The 21,463-nt window shown below is 40.0% G+C and overlaps 5 protein-coding genes across 6 annotated transcripts in view; 3 read left to right on the top strand and 2 right to left on the bottom strand.

Moving 5' to 3' along the window:
- The window catches only part of ppp2r2ba (protein phosphatase 2, regulatory subunit B, beta a), a 42,279-nt gene extending 39,590 nt beyond the window's left edge, over window positions 1-2,689 (bottom strand). The window contains exon 1 of the mRNA XM_062425076.1: window positions 2,611-2,689. Within this exon, the coding sequence (XP_062281060.1) occupies window positions 2,611-2,689 (79 nt within the window). The remainder of the gene's footprint in view (window positions 1-2,610) is intronic.
- A 1,107-nt stretch (window positions 2,690-3,796) lies between these two features.
- On the top strand, window positions 3,797-8,252 carry rpl26 (ribosomal protein L26). The gene is made up of 4 exons (XM_062426036.1): window positions 3,797-3,834; window positions 5,019-5,190; window positions 5,282-5,422; window positions 8,087-8,252. The coding sequence occupies exons 2-4, from the start codon at window positions 5,023-5,025 to the stop codon at window positions 8,213-8,215; spliced, it is 438 nt and encodes a 145-aa protein (XP_062282020.1). The 5' UTR covers window positions 3,797-3,834; window positions 5,019-5,022; the 3' UTR covers window positions 8,216-8,252.
- Window positions 8,253-9,582: 1,330 nt separating this feature from the next.
- atp6v0e1 (ATPase H+ transporting V0 subunit e1) lies at window positions 9,583-11,701 on the top strand. 2 transcript variants are annotated; one of them, XM_062425595.1, is made up of 4 exons: window positions 9,583-9,775; window positions 10,311-10,358; window positions 11,150-11,266; window positions 11,402-11,701. In XM_062425595.1, the coding sequence occupies exons 1-3, from the start codon at window positions 9,672-9,674 to the stop codon at window positions 11,241-11,243; spliced, it is 246 nt and encodes an 81-aa protein (XP_062281579.1). In that variant the 5' UTR covers window positions 9,583-9,671; the 3' UTR covers window positions 11,244-11,266; window positions 11,402-11,701. The 2 variants fall into 2 exon arrangements, with proteins under 2 accessions (XP_062281579.1, XP_062281580.1); XM_062425596.1 differs by having other exon boundaries at window positions 11,150-11,269.
- A 449-nt stretch (window positions 11,702-12,150) lies between these two features.
- bnip1a (BCL2 interacting protein 1a) lies at window positions 12,151-15,876 on the top strand. Its single transcript, XM_062425657.1, has 6 exons — window positions 12,151-12,237; window positions 13,119-13,211; window positions 13,339-13,430; window positions 13,618-13,722; window positions 13,957-14,075; window positions 14,155-15,876. Exons 1-6 carry the CDS (start codon window positions 12,157-12,159, stop codon window positions 14,349-14,351), a joined length of 687 nt encoding a protein of 228 aa, XP_062281641.1. The 5' UTR covers window positions 12,151-12,156; the 3' UTR covers window positions 14,352-15,876.
- A 1,558-nt stretch (window positions 15,877-17,434) lies between these two features.
- nkx2.5 (NK2 homeobox 5) lies at window positions 17,435-19,004 on the bottom strand. Its single transcript, XM_062425997.1, has 2 exons — window positions 18,656-19,004; window positions 17,435-18,045 (listed from the first exon to the last, which is right to left on the bottom strand). The coding sequence occupies exons 1-2, from the start codon at window positions 19,002-19,004 to the stop codon at window positions 17,435-17,437; spliced, it is 960 nt and encodes a 319-aa protein (XP_062281981.1).
- Between the last annotated feature and the right edge of the window lie 2,459 nt (window positions 19,005-21,463).

Here is a 21,463-nt window from a genome sequence, read left to right as displayed (position 1 = left end):
AACTCTGCTCAGCTGGAGCGGACATGAATGCTGGGAGATGTTGGAGGATGTGTGGGTGGAGGGGATGAGAGGGGGGAGGAATACAGCGGTTCACCGACCAGCTTCCTTTAAGACCAGAAGGTCTAATGAAAGGGCAAAACACGGTTACAAGGTCACACCAGGAAGTGCAAACACAAGTGTAAACAAACACTGACGCAAAAGCACATGCACGCCACGAGACATTCCTACTTTTTCTCAATTGCACACATATACACGCAGAATATCGCGTGCATGGGAGATGACATTTTTTACACATCACATTTCCAAGGTCATCTGCTATGTCATCACACCCTGCTGGCCTCCAGCACACGAGATTCAAACATCTCTCACTGGCTTTCTCCGTACTACTACTACCCCACACAAACAGCAGCAGAGGAGCATGTATCATATTACAGGGGCAGAGCATTGCAGCTTCATGTTTACTCATCTATCACTTCCTCTATTATACCCCTCCCTTATCTCAGGCAGAGGGATTGAGAGTCAGAGGGTGGGTTACGAGAGTGGGAGCGGGTGTGAAAGAGACATCGGATTGGCTGACCTCACCTTTTAACATCTAGGAGCTCACTTTTTGACTTTTTATGATTTAAATGTTTGGAAAACAGGAGCAGAGACTCATATGCTCACATGATTGAGATGTCACATCATACCACTCAAATAGCTGATGATGTGTTTGATTTTGTGTATAGAGGCAGTGCATGGAATATATGAGTAGTGCATAAGCAGCTGCTAATATGAGAAATCTTAACCACAGTAATGAGCAAGATAATGTTTGTGCATTATTGAGCTTGGAAAAAGTACTTTGAGGAAAAAAATCCCAACTCAAGCTCCACTTAATGGCTTTTTCCAGGGCTTTTGATCACATCTTGCACTCTTTATCAGTAATTTGCAGAGTTTTCTTGCAGAGAATACTTAAACTACTTTTACATGCATGCTTGTTACTGTTTGTCATCATGACAATATGTTGAAAATAACTTAAGACAGACTAGTTTCATTAATAAGGTACTTATACTGTTCCTTTAAATAACAGAATGTCACTATATTTTCTGACACAGGAGGGATTATTTTCATTACATTTTAGATTTATGTAATTTGATGGCTAAACTTTATATCTTTATCCATCTGTTAATCCTAGCCTACTTTGTTCATTTCTCTCCCAGTAATCCACTGTCTTGCTTTAAACCCTATAAAGAACTGTAAAAGCTCCTTATTGCTGTTAACTCACACATCTCTCAGAATATATTTTATCTTGTGCTGTTGTTGTTTGTTTCACTGCTGTAATTTGTGATATATTTCTGGAAATGTCCATCTTTTGTATACTGTATTTGATATTTTGTCAATAAAGTTAGATTTTAAAACTCTGAGAAAGAGATTCTGAGTAAAATTTCATTCTTAACCCTTCGTCTAAATAATTAATACAAATTGAGAGCAGTAGATGGATAATCATTGTAAAGTTTCCCTGCACTTAGAGTGAAATTATCAAAGTGGATGGTTGTGGATGTGACAGAGCAGTGAGTGAGTGAGTGAGTGAGTGAGTGAGTGAACATGCATTAATGGCTGTCTTTATGCTCCTTGCCGTACACAGAGGATATAGGTCGTCTCTATAAGCTGTGAACGACTCTGGCTTGGACCGCCACATACTGTACAGTACACTGTACCCCAGTATCTTCCTTTCTGTGCCAGAGGGCTGAGGACAGAGTGTGCACAGGAAGGAGGGCAACCATGCAAAGCTAAATAATGCAGTGGCTCAGTCTCCACATTATGACCTAGTAAATGGCTGGTTATACAAACACTCAGACCCTTATGGGCTGCCCCGTCTGACAGCACAATCAGCAGGATGAATCGACCAGCTCTTATGAACTCATTTATTGCTATCATGGCCAGGGTCAGTTCACTCAATTCAACTTTTTTTAAACTCTGCCCAACTACAGGGCAATAACTATATATGTGCTGGGTGTGTTACATGGAAAGGGTTTTGGCAATTTGAGGAAATCCCACCCTCTGAATTAAGTAAATTGTAGGTAAATCAAGTCTAATATTGCCTCAGAAAAGCCCATTTCCATGCATGTTATCTACTGAGCATAAAGGCAGTGTGAATAAGTGAAATATATGAGGGAAACAAGACTGAGGGGCAATGGAAGATACTTGTCATGCATCTCCACATAAACTGAGTGTCTCTACTGGCATGCATCTCCACATAAACTGAGTGTCTCTACTGGCATGCTGTCGGCCTGTGTATTGACAGCTCGAGCAATAAGGAAAGCAGAATGAGTGAAACTAGGAGTGCTTCTCTCCAGACAGGCAGATAATCATACACATAAAAGATGGAAATCATCTGTATCAGTAATCTCTACATCTGCCTCATATCAACATTTAAGAATGGCTACAACAACTTCATGCACTGTGACAAATCTGCAGTGGGGCTACAGTATGCAGCCCCACTACTGGGCAATCTAACTTCTGCACACATGTTTAGGCTACATTAGGCTGTGTGTGTCAGGGACAGCAGCCTAAACATTTATGTCACACGCTTAAAGTAAGCAACTCACAACCCCCTTTGGCGTCCCACCCTACCTTCGGTGTGGCAAGTGGAGGATAGGATGGTGCTGGGAGGGCGGAAGAGGTACGGGAGATAACGGGAAAAACATTTCATCTTCTTCTCCGATGCTTGCCGACGGGTGAAGAGCGTTTCGTTGCGGGCTCCACATCCGCACTGTCGCCTCGACAGCCAGTCAGAAAGGAACCAGGGGGGTGCGGGAGGGGAAAGAGGCTCTCTGTCCGCGGCGCAGGGGGCTATGACAGCATCACTTTTCGCAGGCAGACAGGGCAGTCAGTCAGGCAAGCAGGCAGGCAGGCAGGCAGGCAGGCAGCAGGCTCTGGTGAAGCTGCGCGCCGCCCGGGGAGCCAGCAGCAAGGTGTCAGTTCGCCTCCGTGTCCGTGTCGGTGTCGGTGTAGTTTACTGCGTGCTGCCGGACTGAGAGCAGGACAGGGGGTCGCTTCTGTCCTTTCAGATGGGAGGTCAAGTGTATGGATGGTCTGCCGGTGTAAACACCCTCCCTTGTGTTTGTAAAACAGAGCAATTAGCTTTCAGCTGATTGGTCTGGTTATGATGCAGATGTTGTCCCCCCCCCCACACACAATGTTCCCGTATAGGGCCAAATGTATAGCCTAATACATAGGATATTTTATAGTAGAGTAGTATGTTTATGCTGTTATAGCCTATTTCTGTTGCATCCTATCCTGACACCAGTAAAGGTCAGTGTTGCTACCAATTCTTTATCCCAAGATAACTGTGTGTGGTGCAAAAAAGCCAAAACTTGATGAATCATAGACAAAACTTGTTTCCAACTGCTGACCAGGTTATCGATCAACTGGTTTGGCGCCATCTTGTGACAATATGCCATATTGAAAGTAGGCTATAAACATCACACACACAAAAAAACAAGTTTAAAATGTTGAGCAGAGATTTAAAACCTGTTAAATTCATGCTCACGAGCTTCAACTTTTAAGAATAATGCAAGACAATATTTTTTTTTTAAAACAATGAAAAGATGTAAAAAATCGCACTCGTATGTCTATTCCAACAACTAAAACCACGTACAATACGCTTGACAATGCAGATACGGATATTTACTCGTTTTTTAAATCCTAATAGTAAAGTTTTTAATCAATTAATAAATATAAATGATGTTTTTATTGAAGTTATCGTGGCATCTCGCGAGATTTGAGTGTGAACTAATGCCAGCGGAAGTAGTTTACGATCTCTTTTCCGCCGGCCATAGAGGAGCAGACGGCAGGGTAAGATTTCAAGGCAGACTATTTCACTAAAGTATCACCATCCATCCTTTGTATAATATCAATATATGTCCCTAAGAAAGTTTAAACACATTCTAAAGCTTGTCACCATTCAAATAATGCCAATATTGCCTCCATGTCGATGATATATTAGTGAATAAAAGCTGAGTATCTGGACGCTGTGTAGGTCCATCAGTATCCGCATGTCGGCTCCGGTTAACGACTGTGTCAGACTCCAAGTGTTTGCTTCATGTTCAGTTTATATTGGTTTATTTGTAGTCTGAAGCGTGCTCGATATTAATACTGAGTTAATGTTAGCACTGGATAATCATAAAGCTCCTGTCTGCCCGCTTTATTATGCTAACATGTTAGCGTCTTATTGCTAGCCTAGCCAGCTGAGGTAGCATGAGATTTTGCAGCCAAAAACGTGATGGTGGTTCAGAGTAATTTGGAAGAGTCGTCGCACAAAATTACTCCTCAAGTTTCAGGAGAGGTGCTGAGCATGAAACTTGACATTTAATTTTTATAATGGATGTGATTTGCTGTTGAAAAGCTAACCTTGAGTTTAGTGCTGGCATGTAAAGACCAGCATTCAGTTACTGGTGTATTGTCCTGAGTTTCCTTGAATATCTGTTCTAAAAGTTACAGTATTTCTTGAGCACCTGCATCTTTGTTAACGATGTAGTTGCTGATTCAACAAGTGTCGAACTTTCGAGGCAAGTTTGGCTGTGAAGCACGTTTCAACATCAAAGCTATACAAAGTGCTAAAAAGGCATCGAGATAAAATGGGAAATCAACGTAAGGAAATATGAAAAAAAAACATTGTAATAAGATGAATAACGGATGTAAACAACGTAAACTAAAGAATGAGATATATTCAACAAGAGAAGAAACGTTAAGGTGCAGTTTAAGATAGTATTCAAGTCAAGTTTTCTTTGTTAAAAAATGCTGCAGCAAACACGAAAATCTTCAGACTTTAAGTAACAGAAAAGAGTAGTCGACCTGCAGTTTTCTTGGAGTTTCTTCCATATGCTGATGCTCCATGTGTAGTTTTAACTCTGAGGACAGAAAGCAAGTCTGGATGGTTCATAATATAGCAGTAGATCATTTTGGCCCTAAGTCTTTTAGTGCTTCATAAATTAACAGCAGTATTTTTAATTCATTTCTTTTGTGTGTCTCTCCTGTAGCATCATGAAGCTGAATCCATTTGTAACATCCTCCCGCCGCAAGAACCGCAAGAGGCACTTCAATGCCCCCTCACACATCAGGAGGAAGATTATGTCTTCCCCACTGTCAAAGGAGCTCCGCCAGAAGTACAATGTGAGGTCCATGCCCATCCGCAAAGATGACGAAGTCCAGGTACTGTAGTTTGTATAGCTGAATATCTGTTGTGAATTATGTTAAACTGTAAGCTATATTTGCTTGACTTTTTTCCTCTGTTCACAAACAGGTTGTCCGTGGACACTACAAAGGCCAGCAGATCGGCAAAGTTGTGCAGGTCTACAGGAAGAAGTATGTCATCTACATCGAGCGTGTCCAGAGAGAGAAGGCCAATGGAACCACAGTCCATGTCGGCATCCACCCCAGCAAGGTGAGACTCAAATTATATAGGTCGTTAAAATGTTGCATGTCAGCCTCAATTGACATGAGGCACAAGTGCAAAAGTAGATCTTTAAGTTTTCACCACTGTAGGTTATAGTGAAGTCAGTGCATGCAAACTTCTGACAAGCTCTGTGCACATGTCATTTGCATCTTGTTTATGTGAGGTTAATATTGGTCACACAAACTTTTTATAGGGTAACTTTCCCTGTTATTGAACTTCTGAGACACTGAAGTGAAGTTTTCTTTTTTTGTTCAGAAGTTCTGTCTGACCTTGCGTGCATTCTGTCAGTGAATTTAGAGCGGAGCTGTAGTGTGGCAGGTCTTTTACCAGACCCCACATTATTTCCCCCTTTTTTTGTACCATGGTGTAAACTTTCAGGCTGAGAGACTTATAATTTACTGAAGTATTGTGTCAGAGAGACAGGTTGATTAGATTTTGTGGAAATTGTTGAGGCTGTAGGTTTTTTCTGCGTAGGGCTGCAACATATTGTTAGGTGTCTGGTGTTTTGTCAACCCTATTTACACTTGTGAGGAACACTTCCCACAGGGCTTACGTTTTCCTCTCAGTTGTTGAGTCTTTCCACAATTTAAGCCTTGATTGGGTCCATCAGAAAGTCCTGACATTAAAGTGTAATGTTAATGAGCAAAGTTTTTAATTGTTACAACAAAAGTGTAACAATCATGCACAACCTTTCCTTTTTTAGACTAAGACTGAAGCAAATTTGAACTTTGTTTCAAAAGACAACATGACATCAAGCAATTTTACCTTAACACGTTTTATTGCAACATTTTATTTTCAGATGTTTCAACATTCAAATGAAAGGAGAGAGAGCATCCCCCCCACCACAGTTTAAAGCATAGGATCAAGTCAGATTCATGTTGTGACTTGAATTAGAAACCTGTGTATAATGTTTTCATAAAGTTCAGCATCACTGCAAAGTGTTGAGAAGGACAAATTGATTAGAATAACAGAAACTCTTGGACATTGTAATGCAATCCACTAGATCAACCCTGTAGGAAATACTGCCTTTGTCTATTTTATAGTCTCTAGTGGATTGAATTATACTTTAATAATATCTTTGCTTGACCGCATATGTAAACATTATGAACACAATCAGAACGTTGTTGATATAATGCAGCAGTACACTACAGCATCATTTTCAAATGCACCATTACCGAACGATTATAAAGTAACAGGTGTAAAAGAAGAGGGAAAAAAACAGGTGTAATTAATAAAATTAAGTATAAGGTGCCTGGTATTGTTTGGGCTGCTGGTACGCTGTCCAGATTTATTGGCACACTTGACTACAACAGAGCTCTCATTAATGTTTGTGGCAACACGTGCTTTTCTTACTACAGGTCAAGTCAAAATGTCTCACAGCAGGACGGTTTTATAGAAGGAAGTATTGCTCTGACAATGATGATGTGTTCTACACATTGCTGTCGATCCCTTGTTTCAATCCACTTGCTTTTGCCTCCTTTTTGTTGTATTTAATTTGTGTTTTTCTAAATCCTGATCTGGTTCAGTGCAGCGAGCAGATTAATTTCTATTAATGATCAAATGCAAATCATGTCAGATACAAGTATATGTGAACTGGCATGTATTCTGATACTGTCAGTGGAGCATTTGGCACCGGTAGTGTAGCTTCTGAGTACACCTCAGCATGCAGGTACATTTCCACTGACATGTATAGCAGAAAAAGCCACAATGGGGTTTTCATTTGATTTAAGTGTTCAGTTAGCTGACTGTTCATCCATAATGCACAACAGGGGCCTTGGAAATAGTTGGGTGTTCAGTAGTCCAATAGACGATAGTGCTTTCTCCCCCAGGCTTGGGGACGAGTCATGAAGCAGTTGAAACATAATTTTTAGGACTGCAGGACAGTACAACACAGCGGTGAACTGTCGGTACCAAATAATTCAGCTCACTGGAGCACAGACATCCAGTTTCATCCAGCTCTCTGTACAGTTTAGTACAGAGAGCAGGAAGGTAATCTAATTCTTCATCTTCTTTAGATATTAGCCTGATAATTGCAGACAGCTGGCTAGTTATTATTAGCTACCTGTCTGGTACTGACTTAATGAACCAAGTGGGCACTGTTCACTGGATTCCTGTGGCTTCATTTCTCTAAGACATAATAAATGGATTGCAGCCACAATTATTAGTTACACCTGTGCTTTCCTGTAGTGACATGCTAATAAAGGGAAAGGCTGCTTTTTGTGTTTTAGATGGCAATGGCCATTGTCCTTTGACAAGAATAATATATAAAAAGGTGTTGTACAGCTACTAAGCATTAATACATAACAAGAGCAAACGATTGACTCTAAAACCAAAACTATCGAGTGTAAGGTCTTTGTAACTTCCATAGTCTGAAGCCTGACTAGTAATGCCAGTTTTTAAGGATCCTACATTGTGTGCTTTAGTGGTTATAATTAATACATCACTGCAGAGACAGTTTAATTTTCCTTGGCATCTACTGAAGTGTCTTACAACTGTCCCACAATATCTACCAGTTACTATTGTAATCATAAGAAATGTGATAAGTGGACAACCATGTACTGAACCAAGTAGATGGCTAATAGCAGATATTTTGTTTGGATGATTGGTAAACGTTATCAAATGGTAACAATTTAATTTTCCGTGTCTTTACAGGTGGTCATCACCAGGCTAAAGTTGGACAAGGACCGCAAGAAGATCCTGGAGCGCAAGGCTAAGTCTCGTGCTGATGGAAAGGAGAAGGGCAAATACAAGGAGGAAACCATTGAGAAAATGCAGGAGTGAAAATAATCTTTTGCTATGAATAAACTGTATAAATGGACTTCAGTTTGTCTGTCTTGTGTTTAGTTGTACACAAACCCACACATTCATTCTAGTTCGTCAGTCTTGCAGTAGCTAAATGGTTGAAGAAACAGATTTTTATGATACTGTGGTGTTTTCTCTACATGAAACATTTTAGAGAATAAGTCCGGTATGCATTATGCAATAGAGTAAAATGCAGAAATGTTTAGCAGTTATGATCCATGTCCTTCAGAGGATTTAATGATGTCAGAAACTGAGCTAACCAGATGATGGAAGTCCAGACATGCAGAAGTCTGCATGTGATAATTGCATAACAATAATTTAATTGGACGTGGAAGTTGCAAGCAGGCTGATGCTACTGGTAATTTAACGATTCAGGTACCTTTTAGATTGATTTTATGTCATTCTGATGACACACTATACAGTGCCCATCAGAATGACATTCTGTTGCAATGGCTCAAAAACTGCAGTATGAAATGCTACCTATGAAAAAATTAAATTGCATTTCCTTTGTAGTACAAATCCACAGGTTCAGAAACTAATATATATTTATTATTTTTCCTTTAAAAAAAAGCTTTAAAGAAGCTAGTCTACAAGGTTGAATTGATAAAGAGCTTTATCTAAAGGGTTGTACAGTAAAATAAGTATTTTCTGTTGGATAAAATTGATAGTGGTTATTAAAGATGGTACATAGGCATTAAGAGGAGAACATTTGCATAAAAGTTGCTTAAATTAGTGGGGCCAGGGGACCTCCAGAGGTCGTTTAGGGGGTTTCACGGGGTCCACAGCAAAAATGGAAATAATTTATCTATATTGTAATTCAATCCATAAGTAACACAATGACAGAGTATATATACTATTTTAGTTATGGTTATTCATACACTTTTTGTAATAAAACATCTAAGAGCATGTTCAGATGGGATCCTGGGACAAATGTTATCAAATGGGGGGTCATTGGTCCGTTTAGTAGTCCTTGATGCAAAAAGTTTGAGAACCACTAATGTTATTGATATTAATATGTGTGTAATGTTAACAAAGGAGCCTATAGGTGTCACTTTTTCCCAGTGACTGAACTTTTGGAGGAAGTCTTTCTAGTGTAGGAAGACTATAACAAAGTAAAACTGTTGTGAAAACTCAGACATTTGCTCGTACAACTTTCAGTATTTACTCAAGAAAGACTTCCATCATCTTCTTGATATTTTATTAACATACTTACCCACTTCGGGGAGCCTTTAAACAGTAATAACATGTCAAGTAATAAGTAAGTAAGTGTCAAAGCAACACAACAGCGGGACTCCTGACGTCATCGCCTCTGTGGCTGGTGGTCATGTGATTCGTGCTGCCTTCTCTCTGTCGTTACGTCGAGCAGCTGGACTCAGTTAAAGTTGCCTGAAGTCCAACTATCTACTTCTGAGATACATTTAAACTCACCGCCGCCATGGCAGGACTAAGTTTTGTGATCTCCATGTCTGTGGTGACGCTGTTTTGGGGTTTAGTTGGAGGAGTGCTGCCCTGGTTTATCCCCAAAGGACCAAACAGAGGGTGAGTTTGTTAGCTTCACCGAGTTAGCTCTCAGCTGGATACAAACAGACATGCTCGCTTTTAAATTGTTTTTTTCGTATCTTGTGTTGTTCCGTGACTCTTATTTGACATATTAACAGATGTTTACAATTGTTTAAAAGTTTTTCAACGTTGGCTGAACGTTTTAAGAAAGTTGTGAGCTGCTTAACATTAAGCAAAAGTTAGTGTTAGCTCCCCGAGGCTAATCTGACAGAACTGCCTCCTCAGGTGGAGAAAAAACTTCCTCCTCGTTATCTCTTAATGTTAACCTTTTTTTTCCACATCTCACTACCATAATTCTATATGGTTTATTTCCTTTTTTTTTAGATACCACACTCAAGTGTAAATATACCCTATCTCTGGAAAATATGCCTATTGTAACTTCCCCTATTTGCCAGCCTGTCACTTGAATCACGAGATCCCCCTGTGTAAATGAATGTCTTGGATGTACTCGCATTGTAAGCAGTCATTTGATGTTAAGTATGCCTTTTTAAATGTTTTTCTCCTATTCCCACAGAGTGATTGTCACAATGCTGGTGTTAACTGCTGTTTGCTGCTACCTGTTGTAAGTATTATCAGGTTTTTATCTTGCATTTTTGTTTATAGGTTATGTTTATCAAATATAACTTGGATGGTGAGAAAAAAGATTAAACATATACTTAAAATGCAGTATAATTAATCAGCAACACAAAGTGCAGCTTCCAAAGTGACCATGAAGTCAAATTGACACTCCTATAAAACAGCTTCAATAAAAACTGAACAATATAATATTTTAATATAATCTTCATTAAGGCAGGATTTATTATTGCAGTCTGTTGTATTTAACCTGATTAGTTTTAGCTATGTGTGCTTCATAAACTGATAATAGGTCATTTGCTGTAAGTGCATAATGTGTACACAGAGCGTATGATAGGTCAAAACCAAGAATCAGGTTTTTAAAATATTCATTATCAATACTGGAACGAATAGAGTTGATCCTGCTGACATAATTTGTGAGTATTGCTGTCACCGGAGATAGTATTTTAATGAATAGAGCATTGGTGTGACAAGGTAAATTATTTACCATCACAGCTGCATGTAAAGTGTGCAGCTGGTGTCTTGTTACATGTCAGATGGGCAAAAGAGGGCAGTAGAGACAAAGCAGAAAGTTGCAGCCAAGTGAAGCTGTTTCCCAGAGGCCCCCTTACTTAATGCTGTATGAGATAATCTAACAAACAGGTCATCGTAAGAAATGTGGACCTAAATTCAGAATGAAACTTTATTAGATGCTTTAAAAAACAAATTATTGATTTTTGAAGTGTGTGTACAATATATTGCTGTTGTTAGTGTAATCTTAACATGCACTCTGTCCGTCAGCTGGCTGATCGCGATTCTGGCCCAGCTGAACCCCCTCTTTGGACCTGCTCTGTCCACTGACACCATCTGGTACCTGAGATATCATTGGCCTTAACTGCCCCCCCTCCACATCTCCAGGTAGTGCAAGTAATTCTTTTAAAAGAGAAAAATGTTAATCCTAGATTTTACACATTTTATAGACGTTTTTGATGCTTGACTTCAATTTCCTTAAAAAAACACTTGAACTGTGCTCATTGTACTTTCCCTCGGCAGGAGAGGAGCTGATGCTGCTGCAAACCAATGGAGCATTCACCTTTCACTTCATGCGGAGGTTATTTCTCCTGAACCGCCTTAAACTCTGTTCCCTGTGTGATTACTGAGTGATGTCCACACTGGTGCCTTGTACAAAAAAAATCATTCCCAAAGGACTCTGAAAAATCTTGCTGAATGTGTTTTACGTTAAATTAAAGCAACCCTGACGTGGTGATGTTTGGTATATATTATGTATATTGTGTTTAATGCTATTGTGAGTATAAATGACCTTGCCATTAAAAAGTTGTGTGGCTTGTTTGATATTATCTCCTTTTGTCTGTTTATGTTAGTGATGGATGTAATCCATTCAGTAGTTGTTCATTAATACATTTATAACCAAATACATTGGTCTCTAAGTATTATATTTATTTTAAAGTGTATTAGCTCATGACCTTTTGCTGAAGGTTTTGACTCTAATGACACATTTTTCTAGCAAATGTCAACATAGAGACGTTTCCTCTATTATGTGTACATGGGAAATATACATTTTTGTTTTCATGATTAATTTTAATTATTCACTTAATGTGTATTAAATTGCAAATTCTTAGTTGAAAGTTATTGAACTACTAAAGCAGCTAAATAAGTGTTTTTTTTATGTTTGTTGGTAAATACTTAAACGTTAAATGATATAATCAGTTTTACTGTACGGGCAAATACAGTCGAAGATGAAATGTGCCCTCCTGCTTTCCGTAGTTTGAGCCGGCTACGTTGGCAACATGGCGTCGTCAAAGGTCCACGTCCGAATATGTGAACAAGAAATACTCAAATATGACTTGGAAATCAAAGCTCTCATCCAGGTGCGAATATTTCGGTGGTAAGATTATTTGGTGCTTCGTGGCGATGCGCTGCTGTTTGAAACTGTCACTCAAACGTGTTTTTAGCATTGAGCTTTTCTGCTGCTGTTTTCCAGCTGCAGCAGGTTGAGCTGCTGTCTGCAGGTGAGGGAAGTAGCTGCCAGGTGGATAAGAAACTACCAAACTAGGCTGCCAGCTGGCTTGAAGTCAGGTTGAGAATACACACCCATTTATTTCCAATAATACAATGTTATATAATATAATGTGTTAACGCTTTTTCGCTCTTGACACAATGAGCTTCCTTATTTCCAAGCATTTATAAATAATACTGTCGACCACTAGGATAGACTGAGCTTCTTGTTGCAGAAATTATTCATTGGTTATTTAATGGGCAGAAAAATTATTAACAACAGTTTGATAATCAATTGTTAATAGTCATTTATCAAGCAAAAACAATCAAATATTCATAGATTTCTTTATCTTTAATGCCAGGATCTGCTGCTTTTCTCTGTTTTTGTATTACTGTAAATTAAATGTATTGTTTGTTAAATTGTTTCTAGGACAAAACAAGGAATCTAAAGACACTGACATGCCTGCATTATGTGATTTAATCAATGGTTTATTTATTTTTTTAAAGCACATTTGTCGGCCCAGTTTAACAGATATTATCACCTGACAGAATGAGCTACCTTATTTTAAATTTAAATTTCAGTGGAAGTTCCTCCTATTAATGCAACAGAGCAACACAAATTGTCAAAATGCCACTAGTCTCACAGCGTTTCCTTCAAAAAATTCAAATGAGAACAACATGTTAGAGATACCGAAAACTGCACCTATAAATGATATAGTAGCTATGTGTAATCCTTGTTTTCATGTCTTACTAGGATATCAATGAGTGCACAGGTCCTCAGAGCCAGCTGACAGAACTGAACGCAGAGGTGAAGAAGAGTTTTCACAACCTCAGATTGCGGATTCAGGTAAAAAAAACAGGAGGAAACACTGTCTGTGAATATCTCACTACAGGCTGTGCATTAACCACTTGTCCTCGGTTTTATGATAAGAGATGGCTCAGAAGACTTATGCGATGTGTCGTTTCTTTGACAGGATTTAGAGCAGATGGCGATGGAGCAGGACAAAGAGTCCGACAAACAAGGCTTGATCGGTCAGGTGGAGGGACACAAAAAACAGATGCTGAGGTAATGTTTTGAAATTGAAATATTCCCCCATTCCCTGGCTTTTATAAATGTGACCTTTTTGTGTATTTTTGTCATATTTCTGTGTTGATTACGCTGCCAATCTGATGGGAGAGAAGCCTGCTTAAACTTGCTTAATGCCTACTTTATGAAAAGATTTTTTGAATATACTCTACGTCTGTTTTTACAGTAACCAGACGACTTGGAGGAAAGCCAACCTGGCCAGCAAACTGTCCATCGACAATATGGAAAAGCAGGCGCTTCTTAGTGGATCAGATAGTGCTGCAAGACAGCGGTGAGCCAACAGCGTGTCCTGCTTGTTAGAGACAGTCTCGTAAAGAAGAGGAATGAGCTTTATGTCTTGTCGAATTATCTTCAGACAACACACTAAATCCTCACAATGTCGTCATTTAAAAAAAAAAACACAAAACATCATCATCTCTACATTTCACATCTACCTCATCCTACACTTAACGATCACTTGCGCATTTATAGTAATGATATGTCATGTTTTGAAACTGTTTCTCAGCATGATGACCAAAGAGGGGCTGGCCCAGACAAGCAGTGACATTACAGAGAATCTTATGAGCATCAGCCGGATGATGGCCCAACAGGTTCAGCAGAGCGAGGACACCATGACATCACTAGGTTAGTGAGAGAATCCGCCTTTCTCTTAATTCCGTTCAATTTTGTTTTCATTCCGAATTAACACGCACATTTAATTCAGCGACCTCGTCGAGGACGATGCAAGAGACCAATGAGGAGTTTAAAACCATGACGGGGACCATCCAGCTCGGGAGGAAACTCATCACCAAGTACAACCGCAGGGAGCTCACTGATAAGCTGCTCATCTTCCTGGCGTTGGCCCTCTTCCTCGCTACAGTTCTCTACATCCTTAAAAAGAGGCTGTTCCCCTTCCTGTAGACCAGGTTTCTTTGAGGAGGCTCCACCATAACCACATACAGTACTTTCCCATGGTCAGCACAAATTATTTAAACAACTCTGAATGCTCCGTGTCATATTACACACACATTACACACCAGCGTCTGCTCACTGGAATGTGGACTGCTCACTGGTTTAACTGTGCCACTTCTGAGGGGGAAATACTGTCCGTACACACCTATAGCTCCATGCAGCATTTCTTCAAAACATTGTGCTCTACATAGGAAATGATATATTCTTCTTTAAGAGGATGTATTTGTTGGTGGCACAAATTGCCACGCTCATCTTCAGTTAGTGTGGCAGTAATGCTGTGCATTGCTTTTTATAGTCAGATGTAAGAGGACCTATATTAGTCTTTTCTTCTTTACATTCCTGTTAAACACCCAGTACTGCATTTACATACTTATCTAATATGTGCAGTTAATATACTCGCAGATTGAAGTATAGAAATTGAATTTCAATTGTCAGAACCCAAAATATTTTGGGTTCTGACAATTGAATACTTATTGGGATAATTTGCTTACAGCTGTAAAACTCATGTTGAACACAGACACAGTGACATCTTGTAGCAAAAGTCACTTTAAGAAAAACCGACTAAAAGAATTCTGATCATCACAAAACAAGAGCTGCCGTTCATTTCCGTTCCGCAGCTTCTATGACTTAGATGTCATGAGAACAGTATTAAGGATGTTTATGTTTAGAAACAATAGCAGGACTCATCTTTGTAATACTAAGAACTCTACTTCATATATTCCTCAGTAACCCTCAACAGAACTATAATAGTTTTGATTACATTTGTCGTCATCTTAAAGTGTGTTTGTGCAAACAATGTAAAATATTTTTTTGCGATTGTTATTTATAATAATGTACTGTATAATTACTGTAATTTATTGCTGCATTATAATGAGTTAATGCTATTTTTGAGGGAACAGGACTATTGAAATGCCTTACTTATGAACTTACTTACTAACCGCACTCACTCGCTTTGTGTGTGTCACTCGCTGGATGATCAGAACGCTACACTGTATTTGCACTTCAAAATGTCCTTATATTTAATTCAGTTGGCATGCAAGCTGAAAAAGTACTTTTTTTCAAAGTAAGCGTGCACACTCTGCTCAGTCTCTGCCTGTGTTCGCTAGGCTCTGGTCTGCAGCAGAGCAGAAAAAGCTCAGAAAAGCAGTGGCAGCGATCACACTGGCAGAGATAGAACAGCATGCATCCCTGCCTTTCTTCAGATAAGACCCGGAAAAGCAGATTATTCCGACCCGTTTCCCTCTCCCTTTCCAGGGTGGGTGGAGGGTGAGGGGGGATATTTTTAGGTTTGCGTGGCTTTGTTATCTGACGTTGCCTTTTCAACACCTCGGAGGAGAGGGTGGCCAGAGGGGCTACATGACCTTGCTACCCTTTCTGCAATTCCCTGGCGTTGCTATTCTGTTTAACTATGTAAATGTTGTCAGTATTGATTACACATAAATAAGCCTTCTTGATGTTGGCTTGATGTTTAAAATGTGTCTGAAGTGTGTATTTGTGTTGTTTTAAATGAGATAGAAGACAACAGAGTATGCGTGGAGAGACTTGAGAGATGCCTAAGCATCTCTTACTCATGTAAAGTGGTGGCAGTCGGGCACGGCCGGTTCCTAGCCTGTTCATATAACTGCACACTTAGAAAAGGCCACAGGCTCTCTGTCAAGCAAATTGGACTATTCTTGCATTTAGCACCATGATAATGCCAATCAAGTGTTTGGGTTTGTATCTAGACAAGTGGACTGTGGGTCTCAGGGGACTAAACTCTGCCCCAATCTGATGGCATAAACACAGGAACTACATAGAATGAGTCTCTAAAACACAGCATGCATGAATCTGTTTCTCCAGTTAGAAGCTTTGAGCACTTATCTTTCTGTCTATACATATTTTAACTATATTTGAAGGCTGAGTCTTAAACAAATGGTATTTCCACACATTAATGACTTACCAAAACAGAAAAAATGTTTCAAAAAGGGAACTTTTAATAATCAAATACTGTCCAAAAATAGATAAATATCTTGGACCAGGTAACATCTTGAGTTCATCCCATATTAACAAACACGGTGACTCTTAATGATGGCTTTTTATGCATTGATCGTACAGAAATTGCTTGTACACCCAATTCAGTTAATGCAAATGATACATTTTTAATAGTGTAAAATGATTCTGCACAGCATGATTTAAAACAATGTAATGCAGGTCAAGGTCATGGCTGGCAGCCATCTCTGTCCCAAAAGCCTTTAAACACATGTGTAGAGTGTACATGTGGCTGACAGCAGGCTGTAAAATGTGTAAACTTCTAACAACCTTTTAACCCTGTTTAAGCATATTGAAGGAAGCTTCCTAACAGCCACTTGAACATTTTAACCAGACACAAACCATATGAGGGTTGTACAGATGTTAGGGTCCTTTACCACAGGACAACCAGTTCAACCATTATGTGACCCAGCAGCCTTTATGGTTTACTGTCAATTATAGTTCATTATTACATACTATTCATATGGACTTAATTGTGTTATTGTTATCAGTTTTTAAATCAACAATTTTTGGCATATAGCAGAGAAAAACCAGAGCCAATATTTACATTATTAGCACACAGATTTAAGTAATTACAATTAAATAGATGTATGCCATAAACATTGAAATCATAATAATAATAATAATAATATGGTTCATTATTTCCTAAGCTATATTATAAAATACAATTGCGTTGTGTTTTTTTTAATTTTAGTCCGATGAAATACACATTTCATACTTTGTTACATTTTTATGTGACAAAATATTAATAACAAAAACTGAGCAAATTCAGCATTTAAAGAATTGGGGATGCTCGGTTTCATTTTTATCGTGTTTTAATATTTTCTCTTACACGTCTATGCCTTAATGCCACGAAAATAAATGTATGCAGACAAAAAAACTAGTGCTGAACAAAAACGAACAACTATCAAAAGTAAATTATTAAATATAAGAGAAATTACCGCAAAAATCTCGACACTTTGTACCTATGCATGCATCAACCAAGAAGCCTGTTATCTTTTCTTTCACCATGTCCTAATGCCATGTAATGAAGACACACCGTTAGAGGAAAATGTGTTCTGGACATTATTCAGCTCCCCTACACCGAAGTTCATGTAATTCCCGTTATTGGAGGATCCTTGCATAGTTTGCATTGTGGCTGCTGGATAATTACACGCATAGTTTGTGTTGCAGCCGGGGCTGGTGTAGTTACTGAAAGCCGGGTAGTTGTTATAAGTGAAATGGTTGATGTGGCCCATGCTGTATGACGGGTTATAGGTGGCCGCGTCTGCAGCGAGGCAAGGCTTACCATCCCGTACCAGCACCGGCACTGACACCCTCCTGGGCGGCGGCAGAGACACCATCTCCAGGCTCTGGTCCTGCCTCTGCCGCTTGCACTTGTACCTCCTGTTTTGGAACCAGATCTTCACCTGGGTCGGGGTTAGTTTGAGCACCCCGGCCAGGTGGTCTCTCTCCGGGGCGGACAGGTATCTCTGCTGTTTAAAGCGCCGCTCCAGCTCGTACACCTGTGCCTGGGAGAAGAGGACCCGGGGCTTCCTGCGTCTCCGTGGCCTCGGTCGGTCCGGATCCTCGGGCTTTATGTTATCCACGGGCTCGGCCGCAGGACTGAACTCCTCTGATTAAACCAAACACAAAGACAAACCATTTCCTGCTAATGTAACTTCCTTGCATACAGGGCCACATAAATATTTATTTATAGAGTGTGTTATTATTCTTAAAATAATCATTATATTAACACCAACATGATATTTATGTATTATATTATAAATTAGCAATGATGATATATAATTGGTAATTGATTTAATCCTGCCAAGGTTGCTGGTTCAATTCCCTTTGCCACACATTACGGATATAGCGTACTGTAACCTTCAATAAAAACACATGAAGACATTTACACATAAGTAACACCTAAGATGATATTTAATATCTTAATGATATTTATGTCAAATGTGTTAGTGCAGCTTTATGCTCGTGTATTACAGGCCGTTTCATACATTTAAACAGTTCAGCAGGTCTATAAGAACATGCTGACACTGAACCAAACTTTTATATTTTTTTTTTTTAATCTACTTTAAAAGCATGTATCGAGGATAAATGTTTGTTGTATTATTGATTTAACTGAGTGTTGTTTTTTTTTGTTAGTGCACAAATCAGACAAGATCAGCCTGTAGGCCTTTTTCTTTTCGCAGGCCTTCAAATAAAACGTTGTCTTCTCATCAACTCACCTTTTCGGCGTTTCCCCTCAAAATAATCTGTTTTCCCATCCTTAACTATATCCATCTCTATGAGTGATTTCCCATAAAAGGTAGTAGCAAAGCTGAGTGCATTGCCTCTGCCTGCTTTGGGCTCGTGGAGGTCTTCTCCAAACAGCGAGGTGGCGGAGGACATGTCGCGCAGAGGCTCCTGCTTCAGGCGGGCCAGCATACAGGAGGAGGTGGAGGAGGAGGTCGGCAGGGTGCAGCAGTCCATTCTTGAAGAAACATCCAGAGAAGACACCATAACGTCATGACTCTGCTCCAGGTTTAATATATCCTTTACAGAGAAGGGAGTGGACGTGCTGGGGTTGGGAAACATTGCCAAGAGCTGGAAAAAAAACCGATTAAGCTGTCATATGGAAGTAACCAAAAAGACGTCAACAAACTATCTCTCCTTCCTGGTAATATTTACTGGGTTTAAGTATTAGTTTGGTACACTAGACTGATCTTGAGTGAAGTGTGCATTTTGAATGTCAACTCTGACTCCAAAGTTTTTTTTCTCGGCCTCCCTCTCCCGGTGACGCAGGGAGGAGGGGGTGAAGAGGAGGGAGCCAGTGGGACCCTCTGTATGGAGACACTGGTACTCCCACCTCATATGACGTAAAGTGATGCCTTGTACATGTTAGGCCTGATGTTGCTTATAGGCCTATAACCTATTCACTTAACATTCACTGCAAATATACCCAACCAGGCCAGATCGTATTATTCTATTTCTAAAGATAATTTGTTAAAATATTTGATCAAATCAGCATTTTCTTCATCCTGGTGGCGTTATCTACCCGTTTCTTGCCTCAGGATGGCTTCGATTTATAAAATTCATAAATAAGGTGAAAGGAAATAAATGGCTTGTATTGTTATAAGGACATTTTTCAGTATGGCAGCTATAGTCATTAAGCACAATGCAGGCATGTTTCCTAAATCTACAAGCTCAGCATTTGGACGGATGTTTACACACATCCTCAATTGCCATTAGAGAGATAATCCAACTTTGTGGACATCAACATGATATCATGAGATCTGCGTTTAGTTTACACTGAGAGAAATGAATGCCTGTCACATATTGTGTTAACATGTGACAGAAGAAAGAAGAAAAGTCTGGAGCGTGCACACGCGTTTAGGATGTCGGCCTTGTCCCTCATCGGAGGGGAAACGAAGCAGACAAGCGTCAAGAAAAAGCAGCAGCAGACAACAAACTTGGTCCCTGAACACGGAACCTGAAACCAGGAGCGACACCACTCTGCTGTCTGCCTCCAAGAGATTCTGGAGCCACTGTCTGCCTTATCAGGGCGCGATAACAGATGACAACAAACCTGGGCGAGCGCGCGCGCACACACACACACACACACACACACACACACACACACACACACACACACACACACACACACACACACACACACACACACACTCACACACACACACACTCACTCACTCATTCCCACCCACGCTGCAGGCCAGGTTATCCTGAGGAAGTGTCATATGTGACACCCTGGTATTAAGGCAATGCAATAGTTCCAATATATTGCGCTAAAGCTTTCAGATTTGCCATTGTATTGAATTGTTTGGTCACCAGCAATCTATCGACCCGTGAGCCATACATTATCCCATCATCCTATCACCTCCAGGTGTGCTATTCTGCAGCCCATTGCCAAATCAGAGGATGTCAATTAAGCCAAGGTTACAATCAGTAATTTATAGATGAACAATAACAATGCATAAATCAATTCAATGGGCTGCAGTAAAATGGAGACAACTGTGCGTAATGACGCATAACCTGTGTCTCCCTGTGCACGGTTGGCACTCAACCTGCTATTAATGCCTGTGGAGACGGTCACAGGAGACAGACAGTATTATCGTTTGTTTTATCTTCAGCGTTTAGCACAGCCACGGGGTAAATGGGTCCCCCCGTCTCCGACCCAGCGATGGTGTTTATAGTTTTAAAGACTATTTGTGCGCCTAGCGAGCTGATGAATGGCCGTAAAATCTTTCTCAGGCGGAGTGAGAGTCAACACTGGCCCAGCTCTTGCTGTAATAATTGGTGAAATAAAGTAAACGCACGGGGGGAAACACAAGACATGGGAAAATGTTTTCATCATGATTGATTTCCACTGGCCCTGTGCTGTCTGAGTGTAATGTTTTGGGGAATGTGCAGTTTTTACAGTTTTCTGTCATAAATCGCAGAATAGAAATTCAGATTTTAAACGCTTGCTCATAAATTGATCTTCAAATGTAACACGTCTTCGGTTCTACTGGGTAGTAAAATATTCTGTCAACTGTAAATTGAACATGACAGGTCTGGCATGTGTTTCATATCCCTAATGCTTCGTCCTGCAGCAGCCTTGCGGTCCCCTTTGACCCGTCTTTCTGCAGCACATCTCCAACTCAGATAAAGCTGCAGATAAGGTTGCTTAAAAACTTCCGCTGCACGAATGCGTGGGTATTTTGAGTGTTGCGTGTCAGAGTCAGCCTCTCTCTCTCTCTCTCTCTCTCTCTCTCTCTCTCTCTCTCTCTCTCTCTCTCTCTCTCTCTCTCTCTCTCTCTCTCTCTCTCTGTGTGTGTGTGTGTGTGTGTGTGTGTGTGTGTGTGTGTGTGTGTGTGTGTGTGTGTGTGTGTGTGTGAGAGAGAGAGAGAGAGAGAGAGAGAGAGAGAGAGAGAAATTACAATTTTTGTCTCCTGCCTAAAAGTTCCTTTTATAAAACGGCGTGCGACGCCGCTTTAAAATGGGCTGGTATTCTTTGTCTTAGAGGCCTTTAAGTGATTTCCTTCCATTAACTTTTT

Source organism: Scomber scombrus, chromosome 9, assembly GCF_963691925.1.
Source record: "Scomber scombrus chromosome 9, fScoSco1.1, whole genome shotgun sequence".
In the NCBI taxonomy this organism is placed as follows: domain Eukaryota; kingdom Metazoa; phylum Chordata; class Actinopteri; order Scombriformes; family Scombridae; genus Scomber; species Scomber scombrus.
The sequence above is the reverse complement of the archived record's forward strand: the minus strand, read 5'-3'. Positions and strand labels throughout refer to the sequence as shown.